The sequence below is a fragment of the Corvus hawaiiensis genome, chromosome 7, assembly GCF_020740725.1.
Source record: "Corvus hawaiiensis isolate bCorHaw1 chromosome 7, bCorHaw1.pri.cur, whole genome shotgun sequence".
Taxonomy (NCBI): Eukaryota; Metazoa; Chordata; class Aves; order Passeriformes; family Corvidae; genus Corvus; species Corvus hawaiiensis.
The window spans coordinates 17,280,514-17,302,585 of record NC_063219.1 but is presented as its reverse complement, the minus strand read 5'-3'; the positions used below and the strand labels follow the sequence as shown (position 1 = coordinate 17,302,585).

The 22,072-nt window shown below is 37.6% G+C and overlaps 1 protein-coding gene across 12 annotated transcripts in view; it reads right to left on the bottom strand.

Moving 5' to 3' along the window:
• TTN (titin) overlaps positions 1–22,072 on the bottom strand; it is a 245,176-nt gene that overhangs the window by 63,809 nt on the left and 159,295 nt on the right. For all 12 annotated transcript variants that reach the window (XM_048308565.1, XM_048308553.1, XM_048308560.1 and 9 more), the window contains 45 exons: positions 21,201–21,470; positions 20,703–21,005; positions 20,276–20,578; positions 19,731–19,918; positions 19,534–19,648; positions 18,666–18,950; positions 18,232–18,383; positions 17,957–18,104; positions 17,672–17,849; positions 17,457–17,578; positions 17,071–17,358; positions 16,681–16,977; positions 16,392–16,578; positions 15,750–15,865; positions 15,349–15,648; positions 14,818–15,117; positions 14,625–14,730; positions 13,352–13,548; positions 12,947–13,252; positions 12,571–12,849; positions 11,868–12,167; positions 11,466–11,768; positions 10,997–11,368; positions 10,597–10,899; positions 9,830–10,129; positions 9,437–9,733; positions 9,053–9,337; positions 8,674–8,967; positions 7,985–8,284; positions 7,573–7,881; positions 7,291–7,481; positions 6,375–6,804; positions 5,533–5,841; positions 4,972–5,120; positions 4,848–4,880; positions 4,624–4,753; positions 4,204–4,503; positions 3,801–4,118; positions 3,419–3,715; positions 3,030–3,329; positions 2,040–2,354; positions 1,801–1,949; positions 795–945; positions 424–705; positions 30–332 (listed from right to left, as the gene is read on the bottom strand). In XM_048308565.1, coding sequence (XP_048164522.1) covers positions 30–332; positions 424–705; positions 795–945; positions 1,801–1,949; positions 2,040–2,354; positions 3,030–3,329; positions 3,419–3,715; positions 3,801–4,118; positions 4,204–4,503; positions 4,624–4,753; positions 4,848–4,880; positions 4,972–5,120; positions 5,533–5,841; positions 6,375–6,804; positions 7,291–7,481; positions 7,573–7,881; positions 7,985–8,284; positions 8,674–8,967; positions 9,053–9,337; positions 9,437–9,733; positions 9,830–10,129; positions 10,597–10,899; positions 10,997–11,368; positions 11,466–11,768; positions 11,868–12,167; positions 12,571–12,849; positions 12,947–13,252; positions 13,352–13,548; positions 14,625–14,730; positions 14,818–15,117; positions 15,349–15,648; positions 15,750–15,865; positions 16,392–16,578; positions 16,681–16,977; positions 17,071–17,358; positions 17,457–17,578; positions 17,672–17,849; positions 17,957–18,104; positions 18,232–18,383; positions 18,666–18,950; positions 19,534–19,648; positions 19,731–19,918; positions 20,276–20,578; positions 20,703–21,005; positions 21,201–21,470 — 11,160 coding nt within the window. The remainder of the gene's footprint in view (positions 1–29; positions 333–423; positions 706–794; positions 946–1,800; positions 1,950–2,039; positions 2,355–3,029; positions 3,330–3,418; positions 3,716–3,800; positions 4,119–4,203; positions 4,504–4,623; positions 4,754–4,847; positions 4,881–4,971; positions 5,121–5,532; positions 5,842–6,374; positions 6,805–7,290; positions 7,482–7,572; positions 7,882–7,984; positions 8,285–8,673; positions 8,968–9,052; positions 9,338–9,436; positions 9,734–9,829; positions 10,130–10,596; positions 10,900–10,996; positions 11,369–11,465; positions 11,769–11,867; positions 12,168–12,570; positions 12,850–12,946; positions 13,253–13,351; positions 13,549–14,624; positions 14,731–14,817; positions 15,118–15,348; positions 15,649–15,749; positions 15,866–16,391; positions 16,579–16,680; positions 16,978–17,070; positions 17,359–17,456; positions 17,579–17,671; positions 17,850–17,956; positions 18,105–18,231; positions 18,384–18,665; positions 18,951–19,533; positions 19,649–19,730; positions 19,919–20,275; positions 20,579–20,702; positions 21,006–21,200; positions 21,471–22,072) is intronic.

Genomic DNA, 22,072 nt, shown 5'->3' with positions numbered 1-22,072 from the left:
CAGTTATCCAAACTCAAAAATACCCTTACTTATTGGATCTCTAATGAGAATCTCTTTTGTTGTTTCTGTGAAAGGACCCATGCCAATTATATTTTCAGCTGCAATTCGGAAAAAGTAGGCTTTCCCTTGAATGAGTCCCTGAATAGTAGCATTCTGTCTTGTAACTGTGCAGGTCACTGGAGTCCAAGCTCTATGGTCAGATTCACGTTTTTCAATTATATAGTTGGTAATAGGAGAACCACCATCATCTTCTGGAGCAAACCATGACAATTTACAAGAGTCATTGGTTAGATTCTCCGTAAGGAGTGGCATTCCAACTGGGCCTGGCACATCTGAAAGCAAAGAAAAAAATGGAGTATTGAAGCACACATGCTGAATCTTATGAAACTGTACTTGTTCACAAGCACTGAAATAGCAATTTACCTAGCACATCAACAATAATTGTCTTCTTCCTCTCACCACCGTCATTTTTAGCAAGAAGAGTGTATAAACCCTGGTGACTCCTTTTGCAATTCTTGATGACTAAAGAAGAACTAATAGCTGTTTCTTCAATTTTGGCTTCTTCTGGCAGAGCATGCTCATCCCTGCTCCAAGTCACCGTTGGAGGTGGTTTTCCTGAGACATATGCTATGATCCGAATTACTCCTCCAGCATGAACAACAATTCTGTCCCTGACACTTGCATCCAAATTAATATCAGGAGCCACTGAGGGACAAGAACAAAAAGGTCAATGAATTTTTTTTTTCTTGCTTTGAGTTAGAAGTACTAAAAATGTAAATCAAAATTGTAAATACCAATTCTGTCCTTCATTTCAATAATGTCTGTAACTTCTCCAGGTTCTCCAATGCCAGCAGCATTTACTGCTCTAACTCTAAATTTGTAAAAACAGCCTTCTTTTAATCCTGTCACAACAAACTTGGTTCCTCTAATTTCTTTATCTTTTACCTGGAAGAAAACATTGTAACGTCAGCAAGCATCAAGATATCACCAATTTCTTTGCAGAGTTTGAAACAAATCTTACATTTGATATTATTTCAGATTTACAATCACATAACAGTATTAAGCATACATAGATCTAGCCCACATAGAACTCTTCAGAAATTTTTAGAGAAATACAGGACATGGATCTACAAGCTATTCTGAAGATTTTTCTTTTTTTTAATGTACTCTAACATAGAAGGTTGTTACAGCAATTACAGTAGTCTGGTCACAGAATAATTACATGTATTTTTGGACACATAAACTCATATAAGTGAGAGCAACAAGAAAAGGGATTTCTGTTCTTTTCTTTTCAAAACCCAATATAAAGTCTCTTTACCTGGAAACAGTATAGGAAATGTTGGTCTTACTAAAAATGCACCCATATGTTTATGGAGATATAAAAAATAGCCAAGGTGTGCACCAGTTAAATTTTCAGTAATGCACTATTGAAAAAAATGAAGAAAATGTAGAGACACAGTAGGTGTAAATGCTTTGACACTGACACCAGTGAGGACTACTTTTCTGACAGTTCTAACTAGGTCTTCTCCGTTTTTTTATCAAATATTACCTACATATATTCCCACATCTTTAATTAGAAATTATAAAATTCTACATCTAGTCATTACAAAGTTAACTTAATATTGAGGAAGGGCAAGCTTTGTCTTGTATTTTAAACATATGAAGATAATTATGGTGCAAACTTTTACAAAATAACTTGAATAGTAAACATTTTTAAAGAAATTTTTTTTCTGGAGCAATTCATTTTGATAGACACAGAGAGAAGAAGTGCAGATTCTGTAGTAATGGTTTTCAACCTACCCGTTCCCACTCTTCCTTTCCTTCCTCTTTAAACTCAACAATGTAGCCAGTGACTCTAGAACCACCATCCTTTACTGGTGGAGTCCACTCCAAGTCTACAGAAGACCTTGTCCAATCAGTCACTTTTGGTATAGGAGGGCCAGGTGGGGCTGAAAAATATCATCATACAGCATAACAATATATTATATGTTCTCATTTGAATACTTTCAAATTTTGAAAAAAAAGTTTAAAATATTTACCAATAGGATCTCTAGCAAGTGCTGGATCAGATGGCATGCTTGGTGGGCCAACACCAGCCGCATTGATAGCTGAAACACGGAACTGATATTCAGAGCCTTCAATAAGGCCTGTAACTTTGTATGAAACCCCCAGTGCCATAGGCTTGATAGGATCTCTGTTAACCCTGGTCCATCTCTTTCCGGTGGTCTCTTTGCGCTCCAACCAGTAACCAGTAATAGGAGAGCCACCATCATGCTCTGGTTCTTCCCAGTTTACAGTCATTGAGTCACGTGTTATACTGCTAACTGTTGGCTTGTCACAAGGTCCAGGGACAGCTGAGGGAAAAAAAAATAGCTTGTAAAAAATTACGTTAAAGATATATAGAAATAGCTAAGTGTAAAAGAGCTATGCACTCACATGGTCACCATTGCACTAGGTGGTTACCCATCTGCACAAAATTTCTTCCCTCATTCAGTTTCTCACCCCTATTCAGGTACATATAATTCTGTGAAAAATACCCTTCCTTCAAATAAAAATCATCAAATTTTTTTTCCTAGCCTTTCTGGATCATTATCTCATTTTAGTGCCCAGCCTAACACTTGCTGTTTTAAGAACCATTTTCTCTTTTCAGCCTAACATTCCTTCTATGTCAGAGCTAATCTGTCTAATTTATCTTTCAAAACTAAAGGCAGGAAACTAATTCTTCATGGGCTATGAGTTTAATAATGTCTCAAATACAATAGAGTAAGCTGAATCTTATCAGGTAAACACTTACTTGTATGTTTAAGCCTTAAAAATATTGAGATTGTATTTTAATATAACACAAGAGGGGAGAAAAGTATTTTTAAGCACTACACATGCTTTTAAGAACCAGGAACTACTGCTAAAACTCTTCAAGCTATTCTAGAAATTTAGTGATGAGAGAAAGTAGTAGAGGTATTTAACAGATGCTCCACACATACCAGCATATGGAAACAACTGACATCACTTGAAAGCTTATTTCTACTTACTGAAAAGGTTTCGTGCTGTTTCTGGCTCACTATCCAAAGGTTCTCCAATACCGTATTTGTTTTGTGCCATAATGCGGAACACATATTCATGGCCTTCCATCAACTTGGGAACAGTGAATATGCATTCCTTAGGCTCATTAGTAACAGGTACCCATGTCTTCCTATTTGCTTCTTTTTTCTCTATAACATAATTCGTAATCTTAGAACCACCATCATCTAATGGAGGAAGCCATGATATTGTCATTTTATCAGCCAAAATGGATTCAAATTTAATAGGTCCTACTGGAGGTCCAGGACGACCTAAAAGATGCATTTTAATAAAGAAGAATTAATCAAGTATCAAATGAATGCTATTAATTAATGTAATTGTAAGAGATTTTGATACGTACCCAGAACATTCAGCCGCATCTCCTTTGAAGCAGTTCCCAAATTATTTACAGCTGTTATAGTATATAAGCCTGTATCATTTCTACGAGACTGTTGGATCAATAAAGTGCAAGTATCTTCATCAACGATCTTGTTGACATGTTGATCATACACCACTGGTGATTTGTCACCTGGTTTCTTTGGAGAAGCTTTTAGCCATGTTAATGTGGGGAAGGGTACACCCTTTATCTTGGCCACAATTTTAACATCTGTTCCCTCTTCAACTTCCATAAATTCTTTGAGCTCAATAGATGGTGGACCTACAACAAAATGTTGAAAAAATAGCATACAAAAATACTTCATGATTTTAAAATGGAATTTGTATTTACTAGTATCAGTACTTACACGTCTGGTCTTTGACAACAAGTGGGCCAACAGTGGCTGAAGGTCTGCTAGGACCTGCTATATTTACAGCTTTGACTCTGAATTCATATTCTCCACCTTCTACAAGATCCTCAACAGTAAACTTTGTTTCTTCCACATCACGTCTGTTGCATTGCTTCCAAGACTCTTTCACTTCTCCAGTACGATCCCAGCGGAGACATTCAACATTATAATGTGTAACAGGAGCTCCACCATCATTCTTTGGTGGTTTCCACGTCAGGCTCACTGTGTTCTTGGTTACAAGGCCAATCCTCAGTTTAATAGGTGGATCAGGAGGATCTTCACAACCAAAATAAATGTGAATAAATACATTATACAGTACCATCTGGTTTTAAAGGATTTGTTTGACTTTAATTTTACTTACGAATTGGATCCCTGGCTGTGGTCCGCTGGATGGTTTCTGCAGGAGGGCCAACTCCAAAACGGTTTTCTGCACGTACCCGGAAGAAATACTCTTGGCCAGCTATGAGATCAGGTACCACAAAGGAAGTACTGCCACAGTTTGGATTGACTTTAGTCCAGGCCTTCCCCTCAATATTTCTTTTCTCTATAACATAGCCTCTGATTCTATCTCCACCATCATCATCTGGCATCTTCCATGAAAGTTTACAGCTACCTCTTGTGATATCACTTACTTTTAGGTCTTTTGGTGGACCAGGGACATCTGTTAAGATAAAAGTAAAACAGACACAATTTTACAGAAGTATGTAGAAAAATACAATTAAAAAAATATAATAAAAAATAAACCCTAATATTTGAATAGTTCAATATATGCAAGCCATACCAAGCACATTGACTCTGACGTGCACTGTTTTTTGTCCTGCTTTGTTCTTTGCTGTAATACTGTATCGTCCAGAATGACTTCTGTTGCAGTCAGGGATGATAATCTCTGAACGTGTATCAGTTGCTTTCACCTGTGTATTATAGGAAGAAAGAGAAGTTACAGATCAACTTTGAAAATTTGTTTCAAAAATACAATAGTGAGGTTAAAAAAATTGCTTGCTTTACCTGAGCTTCTTCAGGTACATTATGACCTCCCTCCTATAAGCATGGGAAATAATATAAATGTAAAAGGGAATAGGCTTAAATGTCTAGAAACAGGTGTAGAAAAAAAGCTATTACTTTTACTAACCTTTGCTGCTGTTTTTGCTTTTCCTTCATACTCCCAAAATGTTCTAGGAACTGGACGACCCTTGATAACAGCTGGGATTTTAATTGTTGTGCCAGCACGACAAGAGAGCAAATCCTGTGCTCCAAGATCAAGGAAGATTTCTGGTTCCTCTGCAAAAATATTTAAATATATAAATTTTAAGAGATACTGAAAGTAAATTTCCATCATCACTGAGCTGAAATCCCCCAGAAACATGTGGAACGCATGTTCATGTGAGAAGGGTTGGCCATGCAAAAAGGAAACTGGGAATTATAAAAACAGAAAAATTCGCTGCTGTAAATTCTTCATAAAATCAGCAGTATTTCGTTAGTATGACTGTAGGTGCTGATCAGTTTCCTAATGGAGCATTCCCTGGTAATGGACATCATGACACTTTCAAAAATGTGTGTCAATCTTTTCCTACATTCCTGTATAATTGTTTATTCTGTTCTGACTTTGGCTTTCTTGGCATCCTTTTTGAACATTCACAGCAGTAAGTGGCATTTAGATAAAAATACCTAAATCAGTTCTCAGAACTCTCACCTAGAATATCTTGGACAGGTATCTCTGATGTTGCAGGACTTGGTTCTGATTCTCCAGCAGCATTTACAGCTTTCACCCTAAATCGGTATTTTCTGAGCTCTTTCAAGTTGGGAACAACACATTCGCAAGTAGGAAAGAGTTTGTCTCCTTCATTCACCTTCTTCCACTCAGTACTACCTTCATCTTGTATTTCAACAATATATCCTTTTATAGGACTCCCACCATCCTTTTGGGGAGGCTTCCATGCAAGTGCTACAGATGATTTGGTTTTGTCTTTGACCTCTGGGCAAGATGGTGGACCAGGCACAACTGGCAAAACAAGAGCAAGTAAAAATTACCTGACTGTTACTGTCTTCTTGTCTTCCTACTTTTCTAGATAGTTTCTAGAAGAATGCAAGTATTTTCATTTCTTTACCTGTATATAGAGTGTAGATCCTAGGAAGTGCATACCAATTACAAGTATTACCCATATTAGCAAGGGGTACTTAAGGTACAAGGCATAAATATTGAACTGTTTAACAGTAAGATAAAACAAAAATATAAAAATATGATTCTGAACTGAAGTTTATTTGGCAATGCCTACACTGGTGTAACCACAGTATTAGGTACATAAAAGAGGGAAAAATTAAAATTAAAACTAATTATTTTTAAGATTTTAAAATCAGGAAACTTTGTGTCAATTTATTCTCTTAGGTTTAATGCAAACAAAGCCTTTGATTAATGTTAATAAATTAATACTTCATTATTAATAATTAATTTTAATTAATAAATTAAAAATAAGTAATAGTAGCACATTTTTTGTTCTGCTGTGATACAGTCCTCTAACACAATGATATACTTACATATGGGATCTGCTGCCAAAGCTGGATCTGATGGTTCACTGGGAGGGCCAATTCCAGCAAGATTTTCAGCCATAACTCTAAACTGGTATTCGACACCTTCAGCCAAACGAAGCACATTGTGCTCTAGACCTTTTACTGATGGTTTTGTTACTGGAGCCCTGTTGACACGTGTCCAGTAGACGCCTCCCACCTCTCTCTTCTCCAACCAATAGCCAGTTATTGGGCTGCCACCATTGTCCAAAGGAGGCTCCCAAGTCACCAACATAGATGATCTGGTGCGATCTAAAACTTTTGGCTTTCCAGGAGGTCCAGGAAGACCATAGGGATCCTTAATAACAACTTTCTCTGAGAGGCATTCATCACTTATTCCATATTTGTTTACAGCCCGGACTCTAAACTGATATTTTTCATTTGTTGCAAGATTCCATACCTGAAAAAGAGGATTTAAAACAATTCTTGGCTACTTTCCAATTCAACTTCTTTGGAGTTATGCAGAATTTTTCACTTTAAATTCTATCTTGCAATCTCACTGGCATACCTATGTTTATGTACTACACAGTTCTATGTGATGCCTGAGGATACTCTTATTTCATGTCCATAGGACTGAACATAAATAAAAATGTCATTATGTTTGTTCTTGCAGTTGGTAAAAAAATGAATAATTCTGGAAAACGTAAAGGAAGGTGTCTTCTTTCTAGCTCAGCTGAGGTTAAGTAGCAAAAATGAACAATTTATTTTGTTTTGTCACGTGAGGGATAACATAGATACTTGGATGGGAAACATTCATCCAGTAATTCTGTAGTCTAAATGGAGCATAAGCACAGGCACCTATGCAAGTGGCAGTTTCCATTACATATGTAATATTGTTATTTTTTATGCATACTAAACTATTTAATAAAGATATTTTATAAATTACCCCAAATCTTCTCTCAACAGCGCCTTTGGAGACTTCTTCCCACTCAGATTTCTTCTTACTAGCATCACGTTTTTCAATAATGTAATGGGTAATTTCACTACCACCATTATCAAGAGGTGCATCCCATGTTAAATAGCATGATTCTGCTTTAATATCAGAAACTGCAAGATTTCTTGGTGGAGAAGGACGATCTGTATGAAAGCAATAGAGCATGGAACTACATTTAAAAAAAGGCAAAGGCATTTTATTAGCTGTCATTTTATTAAAATGTTGCATCCTTACCATACACTTCGACATGCACATTGCGAAATGCAGTGCCAAGACGATTGGACGCTCTCACAGTGTAAGTGCCTTTATCATCCCTCACTGCTGCAGGCAGGATAAGTTCAGTTTTTGCCTCGCTTCTAGATATCTCTTCCTTGGTTATCTTAAGTGCATCGGATGTTTGGTCAATTAAAACTTCGTTCTTGTCCCATTCAATCTTCGGCATTGGCAGACCTGTTACATCAGCAGGAATGTTAACTGGTTCTCCTGCCTTGACTTTGATAGTATCTCCTCTCACAGCCAAACGCAACGTAACAGCTGGAGGTACTGAAAAGAAGGAAAGTGACATAGTGAAGATGGAGATGAAGCAGAGAAATTGCCTTGAAGTGTTCTGAAGATATTGATATGGATTTCTTTAAAGCTGATATACCTTCATCATCCTGTATAACTACATTGAGGGGCAGTGATGGCTCACTTTCTCCAATCGCATTGACAGCTTTCACACGGAATTCATACATATGAAGTTCATCCAGTTTATCAACGAGAAGAGATGTTTTTGGACAGAGCCTTGCATTAACTCTTTCATAATCTTTTGAATCATGTCTCCTCTTCTCAACAATATAACCTAAGATGGGACTGCCACCATCACTGCGTGGTGGCTTCCAATCAAGTGTAATGGATGACTTTGTCCTCTCTGTGTACATGAACCTCTCAGGTGCTGTTGGAGGACCTATTAACAGATAAATTACAATAACAGAAAATTAAAAAATCAGAGAATTTTAAATCATATGAATGCAGTAGCTCTGGCCTTTTAAAACCATAGTTTTTGCATGTAAAGAATCTGAGTATGATTATGGCTAGTATAAAGTTTTTCATGTATGTGAAGAAAAAGGTAACAAGCACTGAGTCAGTAGGCACCAGTATTTTGCTATGTAAAGGACCACATTAACTTCAGAGAACTGATTCAGAAATCTGACTGCATTAATGAATCTAAGGCAGATACCTATCCATGTAGTTGAAAAATAAACACACTTTCTGTATAGAAGACAACAATATTGTCTTATTAATCTGACATTGATGTTTTTCTTTTTAAAAACCCTGTATAATTAGTCATCTTACCTAATGGATCAGCTGCAAGAATGGGTCCTATTTCAACAGGTGGACCAGTACCAAATTTGTTCTTGGCACTAACACGGAATTTGTATTCCTGCCCTTCAATTAGACCTGTAATATCACATTTAGATCTGTCTGTGTCTACAGCCAGTCTCCATGTATGCATTTTGGCATCCTTCCTTTCAACAATGAAGCCTGTGATTTCACTGCCACCATCATCTTCAGGATCAGACCAGTTAAGCAAACACATCTTTCTGTTTGTGACCACTGGCTTTAGGTCAAGGACTGGTCCGGGAACATCTGAAAAACAAAATCAAACAAATAAGGTAAAGTCCATACTGAACAAAAGAAAAGCTTATTTAATTTGAGAAAATATTTTTCTTACCAAATACTTCTACTCTGGTTCCTGCAGATTTTGAACCACTGCTATTGGTAGCAGTAATTACATATCTTCCATGGTCTTTTCTCAATGCATTCTTAATGGTTAACTCAGATTTTGTGCCGACATTTTCAATAACAACTCGATCTTTGTCTAATTCACCCTCCTCCACAGCCCATACAATGGTGGGAGTAGGACGCCCTGTCACAGTAGCAGGAATTTTAATAGTCTGCCCAGCCATGACCTGAATGCCTGCTTTCACAGAAACATCCAGCTCAACAGTGGGAGGTTCTGTGGAAGAAAGAGAAGCACTTCATTAGTTGAAGGGAGGGATTCAAACCAACCTTTTAAGCAGATAGATATTTCTTAAAAATAATACAATTGCAATACCTTTAGGTTCTGCAACAGTTACGGGTTCAGTTTCCCCAGGTGGTCCTTCGCCAGCTGCATTGAGTGCAGTAACACGGAGTTTATAGTCTGCACCTTCTCTGACTTCTCCAACAGTAAACTGTAGAACCTTAATGGGTTTCGCTGTACATCGTGACCACTCATTTACTCCCACCAGTTGTTTGTACACGTGGTAACCGGTGATATCTCCACCACCATTGTACACAGGAGGTGCCCATTCTAGCTCAATAGACGTTGCACTTGTATCAGCAATCCTTGGAATCGGTGGACCAGGTGGCACTATTAATAAATAAACAAATAAGTGTAAATCAAAGTTAAAGGCTATGAATCCTATCTTGTCAACTGTCTGCTATTAGCTTCTGCTAAGCCACTTACTTATTGGGTCCTGTGCAGTTTTTGGATCTGATGGTGGACTAAATTTACCAGGGCCAGCTGCATTTTCAGCACATACTCTAAAGATATAAGTTAAACCTTCCAACAGTCCTTCAACTTTTACTTCCAGAGCATTCACAAGGTTCCTGTTGACCCGAGCCCAATGAGTACTATTAATTTCACGTTTTTCAATCCAGTATCCTATGATAGGGCTGCCATTATCTTTTGGTTCGTTCCACTTAACCAGCATACTGTTGCTGGTTACATCTTCCACATCAGGCTTATTAGGTGCATCTGGTGGAGCTGAAAAAAGAAAAAAGGTGGTTTTGTCATCATTGCTGTCTCTTCAGAGCTTACGCAAAGCTAAGAGAGAACTAAGATTTAAGAAATTACTAATTTTAAGTAATTCATAGTTTTTCTGCTCTCTTAGAATCTTTGATTCCCAACAGCAACCAGCAATGAAATTTGCAATGGTTGTCTCTTTGGTAAGAATACTAGTCTATGAAGCACAGAGAATGTCACTATTCAGATGTTAAGTGTTTTAAATGTAAAGTTTTATGACTGTGATCATCATTCTTATGTGTTTACTATTGAAATTAGAATATTTTTGATATTTCCCTGTATTTCAATGGTTTAAAATGTGCAATAATTATCACATAGCCAAGTTTCTTCTGGGAAACATCCACACAGATAAAGCTGAGTATTCTAAGAGTCTCTTTAGTTTCACACTTTGTTTTCTGAAAAGGTTGTTCTCCAAAATTAAAACTTACAGAAAGGATCTTTAGCTGTCATTGGTTTTGAAACACATGGTGGTCCTGCTCCAACTCTATTTTCAGCAAATACGCGGAATAGATATTCTTTTCCTTCAATCAGTTTTGTTACATGGAATTTGCAATGCCTGAGTGTTGCACTGACAGTTACCCAGCCCATTTCAGCTTTTGTATTGTCTTTCTTTTCCAGTACATAGTTCAGGATTTCACTTCCACCATCATCAAGGGGAGGCTCCCACTTGCAAATGACAGAATTTTTCCTCAAATCTTCAAATACAAAGTTGACTGGAGGCCCGGGTGTATCTGTCAGTAAACCAAGAAAAATTATGAGTACTCATCTTGTGCACTTCTTACCTAGTACTCTGAACAACTAGGTGTTTTGAGGACATTCTTTACATACCCAACACATTGACTTCACATGAGGCTTTTGCAACTCCATGATCATTTTCTACTTTAATTGTAAATGTGCCATGGTCAGCTCTGATGGAGTCACGAATTGATAGTATAGACTCTCCTTCCTTATGGTTGTCTACACTCATACGTTCTGGCAGTGAAAGCTGGAAAGGTTTCTCTTCTTCAGCTTCACCCTTCTTCTTTTTAGGTACTATTACTCTCTTTTTGATATCCTCTGGTCTGATAACTTCATCATTCCTCAGCCAAGTGATAGATGGATAGGGTGATCCTGAAATATGTGCCTCAAGTATGATCTCATCACCTCTCTTCACCTCAAGGCCAGACTGTAGGTTTGCAGCAAGAAAGACTTTTGGAGCCTCTGTAATAACACAGAATGAGAAATGGAATGTAGAATTTTTCAGTATGTCTGAGGATGTATGGCAATTAATAAAAGTGATCAAATGAGAAATTCATACCAATAGGATCCACAGCTTTCACAAAAGGAGTAATCCGAGAAGGCTCGCTGATGCCAGCAGCATTCTCAGCACGAACACGGAACTGATATTCCTTTCCTTCCTCAAGGCCTTTCACTGGGTAAGTTAGTAAGGGTACCAGATAGTCATTGCATCTCTCCCACCTCTCCTTGCCCTTAGCAAGCTTTTCTATTATATAGCCCATGATCTTGCTTCCACCATCAAACAGGGGTGGTTTCCATGTAAGAGTTACTGATTTTGATGTTGGATTATGGACTTCAAGGTCGACAGGTGGATCTGGGGGCTCTGTGAAAGAGTAGATCAAAAGATCATATGAGAAAAGAAGTATGAAGATTTTATTTAAAATTCAATTTTTAAGATTATTAAAGAGAAAGACAAACTTACGTTTCGGGTCTTCTGCAATGATTGGGTTTCTTAGTTCAAGATAATCACCTCCTCCAATCTTATTGACAGCTTTAACACGGAAGTAATATTCACAGTTGGGGATAAGATCTTTGACTTGCCATGAAAGCTTATTTTCACCAGACATGACTGGGATGTATGTTTTACGACCTGCTTCCCTGCGTTCCAGAACATAATGCAAAATAGGAGTACCACCATCAAAGTCTGGAGGCTCCCAGGATACCTTGCAAGAATTCTTAGTTACTTCGCTTGCCTTAATGTCTTTACACTGTCCAGGTGGACCTGTTTTAAATAAGAATGAAAAAATTACTTAGCTAAATAGATATTTAGCTAAATTATATTTCATTGCTTTGCTTTGCAGAAAGCAAAGACCACAAATATGGAGTACACAGCATATTTTATGTTCCCAAATATATGTTCTCAAAGGTGAAAAATTCTCAGAATTCTTAAAACATTTTTATATTCAAAATAATTGGGCTTTCAGCAGCCACTGAATAGTTAGGGCAACTCGAGGTAAGGTGGTGTTTCATGGGACTTCGTAACATTGCCTGTATAGCAATCTACATGTGTCTGAGTTGAAGTGATTTGTACACCTGGCAGAAGTATCTTTCTAGTCTTTTCTTCTGTCAGCTGCAGGGCCCAAGTGAAAATAAGTATGTTTCTCAGAATGGAAAAATGTAGTTACCTATGACTTTGACATTGACTGAACCAGTTGTTGATGCCAGCTTGTTCTCGAGTGTAATAGTATAAACACCAGCATCAGCATGAACACTGTCTATCACTTCAAGCAATGCAGAGGTATAGTCACTCTTCATTGTTGTTCTGTCACCAGCTTTCAACTCTCTGCCGTCTTTGTGCCATGTTATAGCTGGGGATGGAACAGCTCTGAAGGGTACAGGGATACTTAGTTTCTGTCCTTTAACAACAACAATGTCACGAGTTTTTAGATCAATGGTTGGGTTACCTGTAAAAGCAAGCATAATGTTATTAAAAAGTTGCCAAACACCTTTCTTTTTAGTTATGCAGATCCGAAAAAAAAAGAAAAAGGAATCTATTCTTACAGTCTGGGTCCTTGGCAACAACTTTTTCTGAGATGTCTGATGGCTCACTAGCTCCAACAGCATTGACAGCTCTGACTCTTAGCACATATTCCTTGTCTGGAACAACACCCTCGTCCACTTTACACTTTAGATCTTTAATTGGACGAGAATTGATTCGCATCCATTTTTCTGTTCCTGCTTCGCACATCTCAACATTGTATCCAATAATAGGACTACCACCATTCTTCTCAGGAGGTTTCCATGCAATGCAAATGTGCTTTCGGCCTGCATCTGTGACATGTAAATCCTGAGGAGGTGAAGGAGGGCCTGCAGAAATGGAAAAGTATTGTGTGATTTTCCTCCCAGAATGTCTGTTCTACACAGTACACTGCTTCTAAAATTCATACACTGTATTATTCTACTTACTTGTTGGATCTTCAATATGGACAAGTTCAGTTGGTTCACTGGGATGACCACATCCAGCTTCATTTTCTGCACGAACCTGGAACTGTACATCTGTACCTTCAATGACATCTGTCACTCTGAAATTGCAATCTGGACCAGCTGTCTTCCCAGCTTTTACCCAGCGAGTGGCTAACTTTTCCTTCTTTTCAATAACATATCTGAATAGATTGGGGAAAATACTGTCAGGCACTTGAAATAGGAACACTTCAGACTTCTTGTTCAAGAAAACAGATGAAAAGAGATTAGAATAGTTTAGACAGTGGAAAAGTAAAGAGAATCATGGGTAATAGATTCAATGAACTTTTCTTCAGACATTAGCCACTTAGTTCTAGTAGGTCTCAGCCCCTAATAGGGCTGACATCACTGACAGACCCAGGCCTGAAAGTCAGTTCTTGAACTGTGCTCTGTATTTTAGAACTGAAGTGTGTTCTCAGGTTGTAGAGAGCTGCAGAGGCAAAAGAACCTCCAAGCTGTACTTGTATCTTTGCTAGTTTGGATCTCAGTGGTCAGTCCATTGAGAATATTTGTGGATACTATTATTTGGCTGTCAAAATTCTGCTTAGGACAGGCTATAGCAAAGTAATACAAGTGACTTCTGTTGCTTCAGGCAGATCTCTGTACTTGTGGGTTCAGATGTGCCTACTGTGATTGGGAAGGAGAGGAAGAATGAAACTATAAAGAGGAAAAATCTAACTGACAGTCGGGATGAATTTCAGAGTACAGATACTTTGGTAACCAAAGAAAAAGACAAGTTAGAATCAACCCAGAGGAGTAAAACAGTCTGTTTAAAATGTATTATAAAGAAAAAAATGGACAGAAAAGAGGTAAGTCTTGATTTTAGCTGAGTGCATACAGTTTGAATGAGAAACTAAGGCAGAAGGAAAATGCAACAATATTACTTGATAGATGAGTCTAAGTGGCTACTATTCTGGAGGAACAGGAAACTATGGCAGCTTTTTTCTTTTTTTTAATACACAGTTCAGTATTATTAAATGCTGTTTTGAGGATGTTGACACACATTCATTGTTCAGGCACAGTAGGTATTTTATTTGCATAATTTCCACATTTTAGAATAAAACCCTTCACTGCTTTGACCACATGGCTTCTCTTACATCCATCCACCTCATTTTTATATAAAATGTGTCCATTTAAAACAAATATTTTGAGAGAAATATCTTCATTTGTTAAAAGATGTTTATCTACAGGAGCCTACACAAACTTAAAATGATCTTACCTTTGAATCGGTCTGCCACCATCATTCTTAGGTGGCTCCCATTTTAAATCAACATGGCCTTTTTTCACTTCAACTATTGTAAGGGCATATGGAGGTCCAGGGGTTGCTAACATAAAAAAAGTGCACATATTAGAAGACTATGAATTCATGATATGTGAGCTACTGATCACTCAGTAAGAGAATCAAAACTTACTGAAGGTATCTTTAGCAAGCACTGAGTCCTCAATTTCACAGTAGTCACTCTGTCCAATGGCATTTTCAGCAGCCACACGGAACACATACAATGAGCCTTCAGTCAGTGGGCTCACTGTGTACTTGGTATCTTTCACTGTCGTGTCAACTGTCTGCCAACCTTTCCGCCTTACATCTCTTTTTTCAACAATGTAGTTGGTAATTGGGGAACCCCCATCTTTTTCTGGTACTGTCCATTTAAGATCTGCTGTGTTTTTAGTAATATTAATAACTTCAAGCCACCGGGGTGGTGAAGGAGGGTCTGCAAAAGAGAAAAAGAAGGTAAACCAGGATGTTGCAATTCCCATGAAAGATCTTGGAAGATCAAAACTATCAAAACTTTGTATTTCTTGAACTGAAGCAGGGCAGATTTTAGTACTTCATAAGAGTTCATTTGGTACCTACAAAGACAGACAGACAGACAGACATGGGGCTTTTTTAAAGTCAGAGACAGTGTATTTGGAGTAGCAGCGCATTCTGAAACAGTACTCACAGAGCCTCTCCTTGCACAGCACAGGGTCACTGGGTTCACTGGGCTCACTCTCGCCAGCCCTGTTCACAGCTCTTACACGGAATGAATATTCTTGTTTCTCCATAAGATCTTTGAGGAAGTGTTCAGTTGTGGGAACTCCTTCAGCCACTCTCACCCACTCGTCGGTTCCAGTCTTCTGCAGTTCAATAACGTAAGATTCAATCTTTGCCCCTCCATCGTGTTCTGGCTTTGTCCAATTCAGGGTTAGGAATGTCTTGCCAACATCTCTCACAGTTGGCTTTCCGGGAGGCCATGGTGGATCTAGACAAGAGTCCAATATTAATTATGTCATTGAAAACAATATTGTTGTTGTTGTTGTTGTTGTTGCTAAATTAAATCATTAAAAAATATGTTTATTATACCGATTGGATCTTTCACTAAGATTGGCTCTGTTTCCTTGCTTGGTTTTCCAGGTCCTGCAAGATTCTCTGCCAAGACTCGGAACTTATATTTCTTCTTATTTGTAAGACCTTTAACTCTGGAAATAAAAATTAAGTTTGATTAAACCAAACCTAGACATTAATTAATTTCTAAAACATTATTCTCTCCACTCTTCATACTACAGATTACTTGGAAAATCTAAAAATACCCAAATTATTGCTAATGATGTCAATACATTGTCAACACTAAAATGGTGCACCATGACAGAAACAAACGTTTTGAGTACCATCGTGGATTTTCACATATTCCATGGTTTTTAGTTAATAATAGTATCAGAAGAAAAAAAACTAAGGATTTTGGTAAATTGATACTTGAGATGGCCATGTCTGCTGTTTTAGAGTATCTTAAGAATAAGCACAGAAATTATTAAGATACAAGACTTGATTAATTCTTCAGTAAAGACACTCCTCGATAAAACTAACTACCAGCCAGGGGTAGTTGGATCAAAACTTACAGAAACTAGAAAAAAAAGAGTAGGAACAATATAAAACTTATTTTAAAAGCTAATGTTACGTTTTTATGTCTCTGTGACTTATTTCAGCCTAAACTGACTGTAGTCTTACTTGAATGTTGTATCTTTCACTGGCATTTTGTTGCATTTTATCCATTTATCCTGCTCAGGATCATATCTTTCAACCCAGTATCCAGTTATGGGGCTGCCACCATCTTCATCTGGTTCATTCCATGTTAAAGTGACTGAATCTTTAGTGACCTCTGTAGGCTTGAGACCTGTTGGAGGGCCTGGTGGATCTGTATAAATTAAAAAACAAAGAAAAAACAAACCCATCAGATAGGGTTTTTTTTTCCCTGTTAAAATACTGTAATAATTTAACATTAATTTAATTAACTAACCAAATGAATATTTGGCAATGATGGGGCTGCACTGTGCTGGCTCCCCAACACCATACATGTTCTCAGCACTGACTCGAAACACATATTCTTTATGAGGAGTTAAATTAGTAGCTCTGAATTTTGTGTCTTTAATAGTCGATGACAACTTGTCCCATATTTCACTGTCTGTAGCTCTTTTCTCAAGGACGTAGTTGGTAATTTTAGAACCCCCATCATCTCGTGGAGGATTCCATGTCAGAAGGCAGGATTCATTTGTAATTTCTGATACATCAAATGCAGCTGGTGGACCAGGTTTATCTGTAGAGGACAAGATGTGAATGTTAATCTTCTGCATGCATACTGTGGTACGTTACTAATGATTTATACAAACAACATAAAATACATGCATACCAAGAACATTAACTTCAACAACAGCAGTAGCACGTCCACTGGAATTCACAGCTTCTATAATATAGGTTCCACTGTCACTCCTCTTGCTGTCTGTAATAGTGACTGTAGAATGATTAGGCTGGCTTTCAATGGTGATTCTGTTGTCAGGTCTCAAAATTTTTTCAGCTTTGGTCCAAGTAATCTGGGGCTCAGGCTTTCCAGTTACTTTAGCTGGCAGCTCAATTTTGGTTCCAGCTTTCACAGTGAGTCCAGCAAGAAGCTTCACATCTAAGAAAATTTCTGGAGCCTCTGATTTAGGAGAGAATGAAAATGTTGTTATAGCAACAGTAGTTCAGCGACTGGTAAAAATAAAGCATCTATGGCAATTTAGCAAGTGAAGTAGTTACCTTTTGAATCAATGGCCTGAATATCATCAGTTGGCTTACTTGGCCTACTTGCTCCCATTCTGTTCAAAGCCTTAACCCGATAAGCATACCACTCTCCCTCCTTGAGCTTTGTTACTTCCATTCTGTTAAAAAAAATTTTAAAAATTCAAGTATTTAGAGTGGTGAGGATGGCACAATTAGTTAAGAGGATATATCTACTGTGTCAATTTACTTACTTTGTTTCAATAACAGGCTCCCCACATATCTCCCACTTGTCTGTACCACGTTGGCATTTTTCTACCAGATAACCCTTAATGCGGGCACCACCATCATATTTGGGAGGCTCCCATGTTAGGAAGATTCCTTTTGATGTTGGATTTCTCCATTTAACATTTTCTGGTGGGTCGGGAACCGCTATTAAAAATTAAAAACATATGGGGTCTTAGAAACCAGTCTAAGGAAGATAGATTATTTTTACACCTTATTTTGAAGAAAATCAGAAAAATTTCAAATATGCTCACTTGCTGGTATTGACATATTTACAGGTTCATCAATATATGCAGGTTCTCCAGGGCCACATTTATTGCATGCAGAAACTCTGAATAAATATTCTTTCCCTTGGACAAGGTCAGGTACAGTGAACTCTTGGTCAACAATATGATCCATAACCTAAAGAGAAGAAAGGTTGCAATGTGTTTTTAAAATTTATTTCCAAAGAGTGATTACCAAAATAAGACACAAAACTCAGTGGAAATAATATAGCAATAGAAATTTAAATGAGAAAGAATGAACTTACTTTGATCCATGTTTTCCGGCTTACTTCACGTTTTTCAATTATATAGCCAGTAACTGGACTTCCGCCATCATCTTCTGGAGGTTCCCATGCGAGCTGTACTGTACTCCTGAGTACTTCTAAAACATTGAGTTCTCTTGGTGCACTTGGACAGGCTAGAAGTCACAGAAATTGCATTATTTTGTAATTGGTGTTTGATAGATGATCTCTATGTAATGTGTCTACCAGAAGACAGTCTTGTTAAGTCATTCCTCTTTAAACAAAAAAGCTGCATATTGAAAACTAGAAAAGAGGCTTTTTGAGGAAGGACTTTTAGTTTTCAGTTCTATTTTAATATACTTGGTTGGATGTTGTGAGATTACACATTATTAACCTAAATAAATTTTAGCAAGAAAAATATGCAATGTTATTGTTAGAATATATACATGTTCACTTACCAATGACATTAACATTAATTTCTCCTGAAACAGATGACACAGGGTTTTTTAATGTTAAGTAATAAATTCCCTTGTCTGGGCGCTCACTCGGAGTAATTACAAGTTCTGCAAAGGAGGCAGTGGTCTTCATTTTCACACGATCACCCTCTTCTAAGACTTGGTCACCAAAAGACCATGTGGCAGTTGGCACAGGGTACCCAGTGGTGGGAACATGGATCTTGATTGGCTCTGGAACAATAACTTCCAGCCCATCCTTAAATGCACTTAGGTCCATTGTAGGTCCAACTGGAAAAAAAGGAAAATGGATTAAATGAATTATTTTGAGATGTTATAAACATGGCTAATGATAATTGTGTTGAGAGGCTGATTCTGACTGTATCTCAGCCTGCAGGTCTAGCTTGCTGTATCTCAGCCTGTCTAAACCTAGCTTTGTCTTACGATTCCCTACCTCTTCTGGCTAAATGTTTTGGGTTTTTAAAAAAATATGTGAGATGGTAAGGGAGATTAGTATTAAAAAGTATGACATCTGATTTACCCTTTAATGTAAAAACTCTGCATTGTTTAATTTTCTTTTCAGGTATCTTCTCTTTCCTTCTGCCTTTCTTTCCTTCTGTTACCTCTCACCTTCCACAAAGGTAGGTCAGGAGACAAAAGGTCATGCCTTGCTCCTCAGGCAACCTAACAGGCCTCTATCTAATAGTACAGATAATTATCTGCAGAATTCATAATGGAGGAGAAATAGCTCATAATCTCAAATGTCTCAGGTGTGCCAGTTATCTGGTGAAAAATATACATATTACCCACAAGATGCACTTTAACTGTGTGCCTTATCTGATTAATTGTTTTTAATAAATAGCATATGGCTTACCAAAAGTATCATCTGCAGTTAATGGCCCAATAGCCTCTGCTGGGTCAGACACACCAGCTGCATTTTCTGCTGAGACTCTGTAGTAATAACTGGATCCTTGTTTCAATCCAGTTACCTAAAAAGCACAAACAATCATTTACTAACTCATATTAAAGATGATCTACATATTTTACCTGTTGATGAAGAGAACATCATACCTTAAAAGTAAGAGCAGGTACTAGTTTAGGATTACAACGAATCCACTTGTCTGTTCCTTCCTCTTGCCTTTCAACAATATAGCCTAAGATTGGACTTCCTCCGTCTTCGAGAGGAGGTTCCCATGTGAGCTGAACTGATGACTTAGTTTGATCTGAGTGCTCAAGGTTAATGGGAGGACTTGGTCTCTCTGAAAAAAAATGTGAAACAAATATATTTGCACAACTGATAAAGGAGCATGGTTCTGTAAATTAACTGTTTCTACCTTACAGTACTCTTTTTAAAGCCTTTGCATAGCTTTTTCTAAACCAATTTTTAAAACTGAGGTTGGATCCTAACTTCAGAGAAAAAAATATTTGAAGTTCTTACTAAACCAAATGGTAGCAAGGTACTCCTGCTATGTTTGAAGGATAAAAGAAGGGAAAATCTGACTGTACACAGTATTTGCAGCACACAGATTCATCAACTAAACTTTCCTGCATGCATAGCATCCAAAATGCTCCCGTCTCATAATGGAATCATAATTACACATACTTTGCATACTTACTTATTGGGTCCATGATTTTTACTGCACGTGTAGCAGGACTTGGTTTGCCAACTCCAACCATGTTTTGAGCTCTTACTCTGAAGAAATATTCTTCATTTTCCACAACATCAGTCAGGACAGCTGACAGTTCATCAGCCCCTGTGGTCATAGTCGGCTCCCATCTGATGGTAGCTCTGTTACGCAGTTCAATAACGTAGCCAGTAATCGGAGATCCTCCATCATACTCAGGTGGTTCCCAGCTAAGTGTGGCTCCAAACCTGTTCACATCAGTAACTTCTACATTTTGAGGAGGACCAGGAACATCTGCATTTTATTTTAGGATGAAAAAAGGAAAAAGAAGGTATGTAGGTTTTACCTATTGTTAGCATTTGTAACTGTTTTTCTTACACAGCCATCAAACACTGAGTTTTTCATAACTTCTGCTTACCAAATTTGCTCTTAGCTTCCACAGGTGTGTCTGTTTCCACTGGCTCACCAGTGCCCACTCTGTTGCGTGCACTAACACGGAAGAGGTATTCAACTCCTCCTTTCTGAAGTCCAGTAACAGTGTATTCACAATTTTCAGCACGATCTGTGACCACAATCCAGGTCTTACGCTTGATATCACGTCTTTCAACGACGTAGCCTATGATTTTACTTCCACCATCACTTTCTGGTTCTTGCCATGCGAGACCAACTTCACCATCATAAGTTTCAGTGACTTCCAAGTTTCTAACTGGACCTGGAACATCTATTAAAGATATGACAGTACTTCAGGGCATTGCATCTATTTTTGTCCCTCTGGCTAGAGAAGAGGAGTCTGAGGGGAGACCTCAATATGATCTACAGCTTCCCCATGAAGGGAAGCAGAGGGCTTCCCCCTCAATAAAAGCTTTTTATTCTGTGAAATAATGCTAACCAAGGTTTTAATAATACGAGTACTTACCAATGACCTCTACATTGATGAATGCTTCTGCCTGGCCATGTTTGTTTCGAAGCACAACCCTGTACCTTCCCTTATCTGATTTCTTTGCTTCATGAATTTTGAAGGTAGTGCAGTCAGTTGTTGTATCAACAGTTGTTGTGGGCAGACTTTCCCCTGCTTTCAACCATTCAGCTTCTGCTCTTGGGTAGGCATCATACGGGACAGTCATAGTTAAAGGCTTCCCAACATCAACCACAAGGTTTTGATCACCAGTCTTGATTTTAGGTGCAGCTAAGAAAGATGAATGTGAAAAGTCAGTACTTGCATATATATATTAAAAATTGATATATTTGTGCAGTCAGCAAAGAAGCTAACATAGAAAAGTAAAAGGAGCTAATTCTAAAGGAGTAAAAAAGGAGCAAATTCTAAGGAAATCCTTCATAGACTCATTGGACAAGTCCAGAGAAAGAAATACAGGCTGGTTGGTATGTACTGTGTCCTCCTATAAAATCAGGAAAGAAAGAGTTGCTTTTTGAGAACTAATTTAATTATTTTATTGGTCGATTCTGTAAAATAGACAAATTAGGAATTTAATGTCTTAAATGACTTAAATGAGTAGGCCAAATAATTTTCATATTTTTTAGTGACTTAATGAAAAGCTTAAAGCTCCTTTAAGCTTAAATCTTGCTCTTTGCTATATGCACATTGGAAAGAGACATATTTTCCTCAACAGCTAGATAAACATGGTATAACAAAAAATGTTCGTTGTTTAAATTCATATTCATATAGTTTTACAGATTTGTTAAACAAACTTCAAATATTTTAACACTTTTCTCAGACTCCTTGTATATTCATTTTAGTTCAACTCTTTGAAAGACCAAAAATCAATTTAG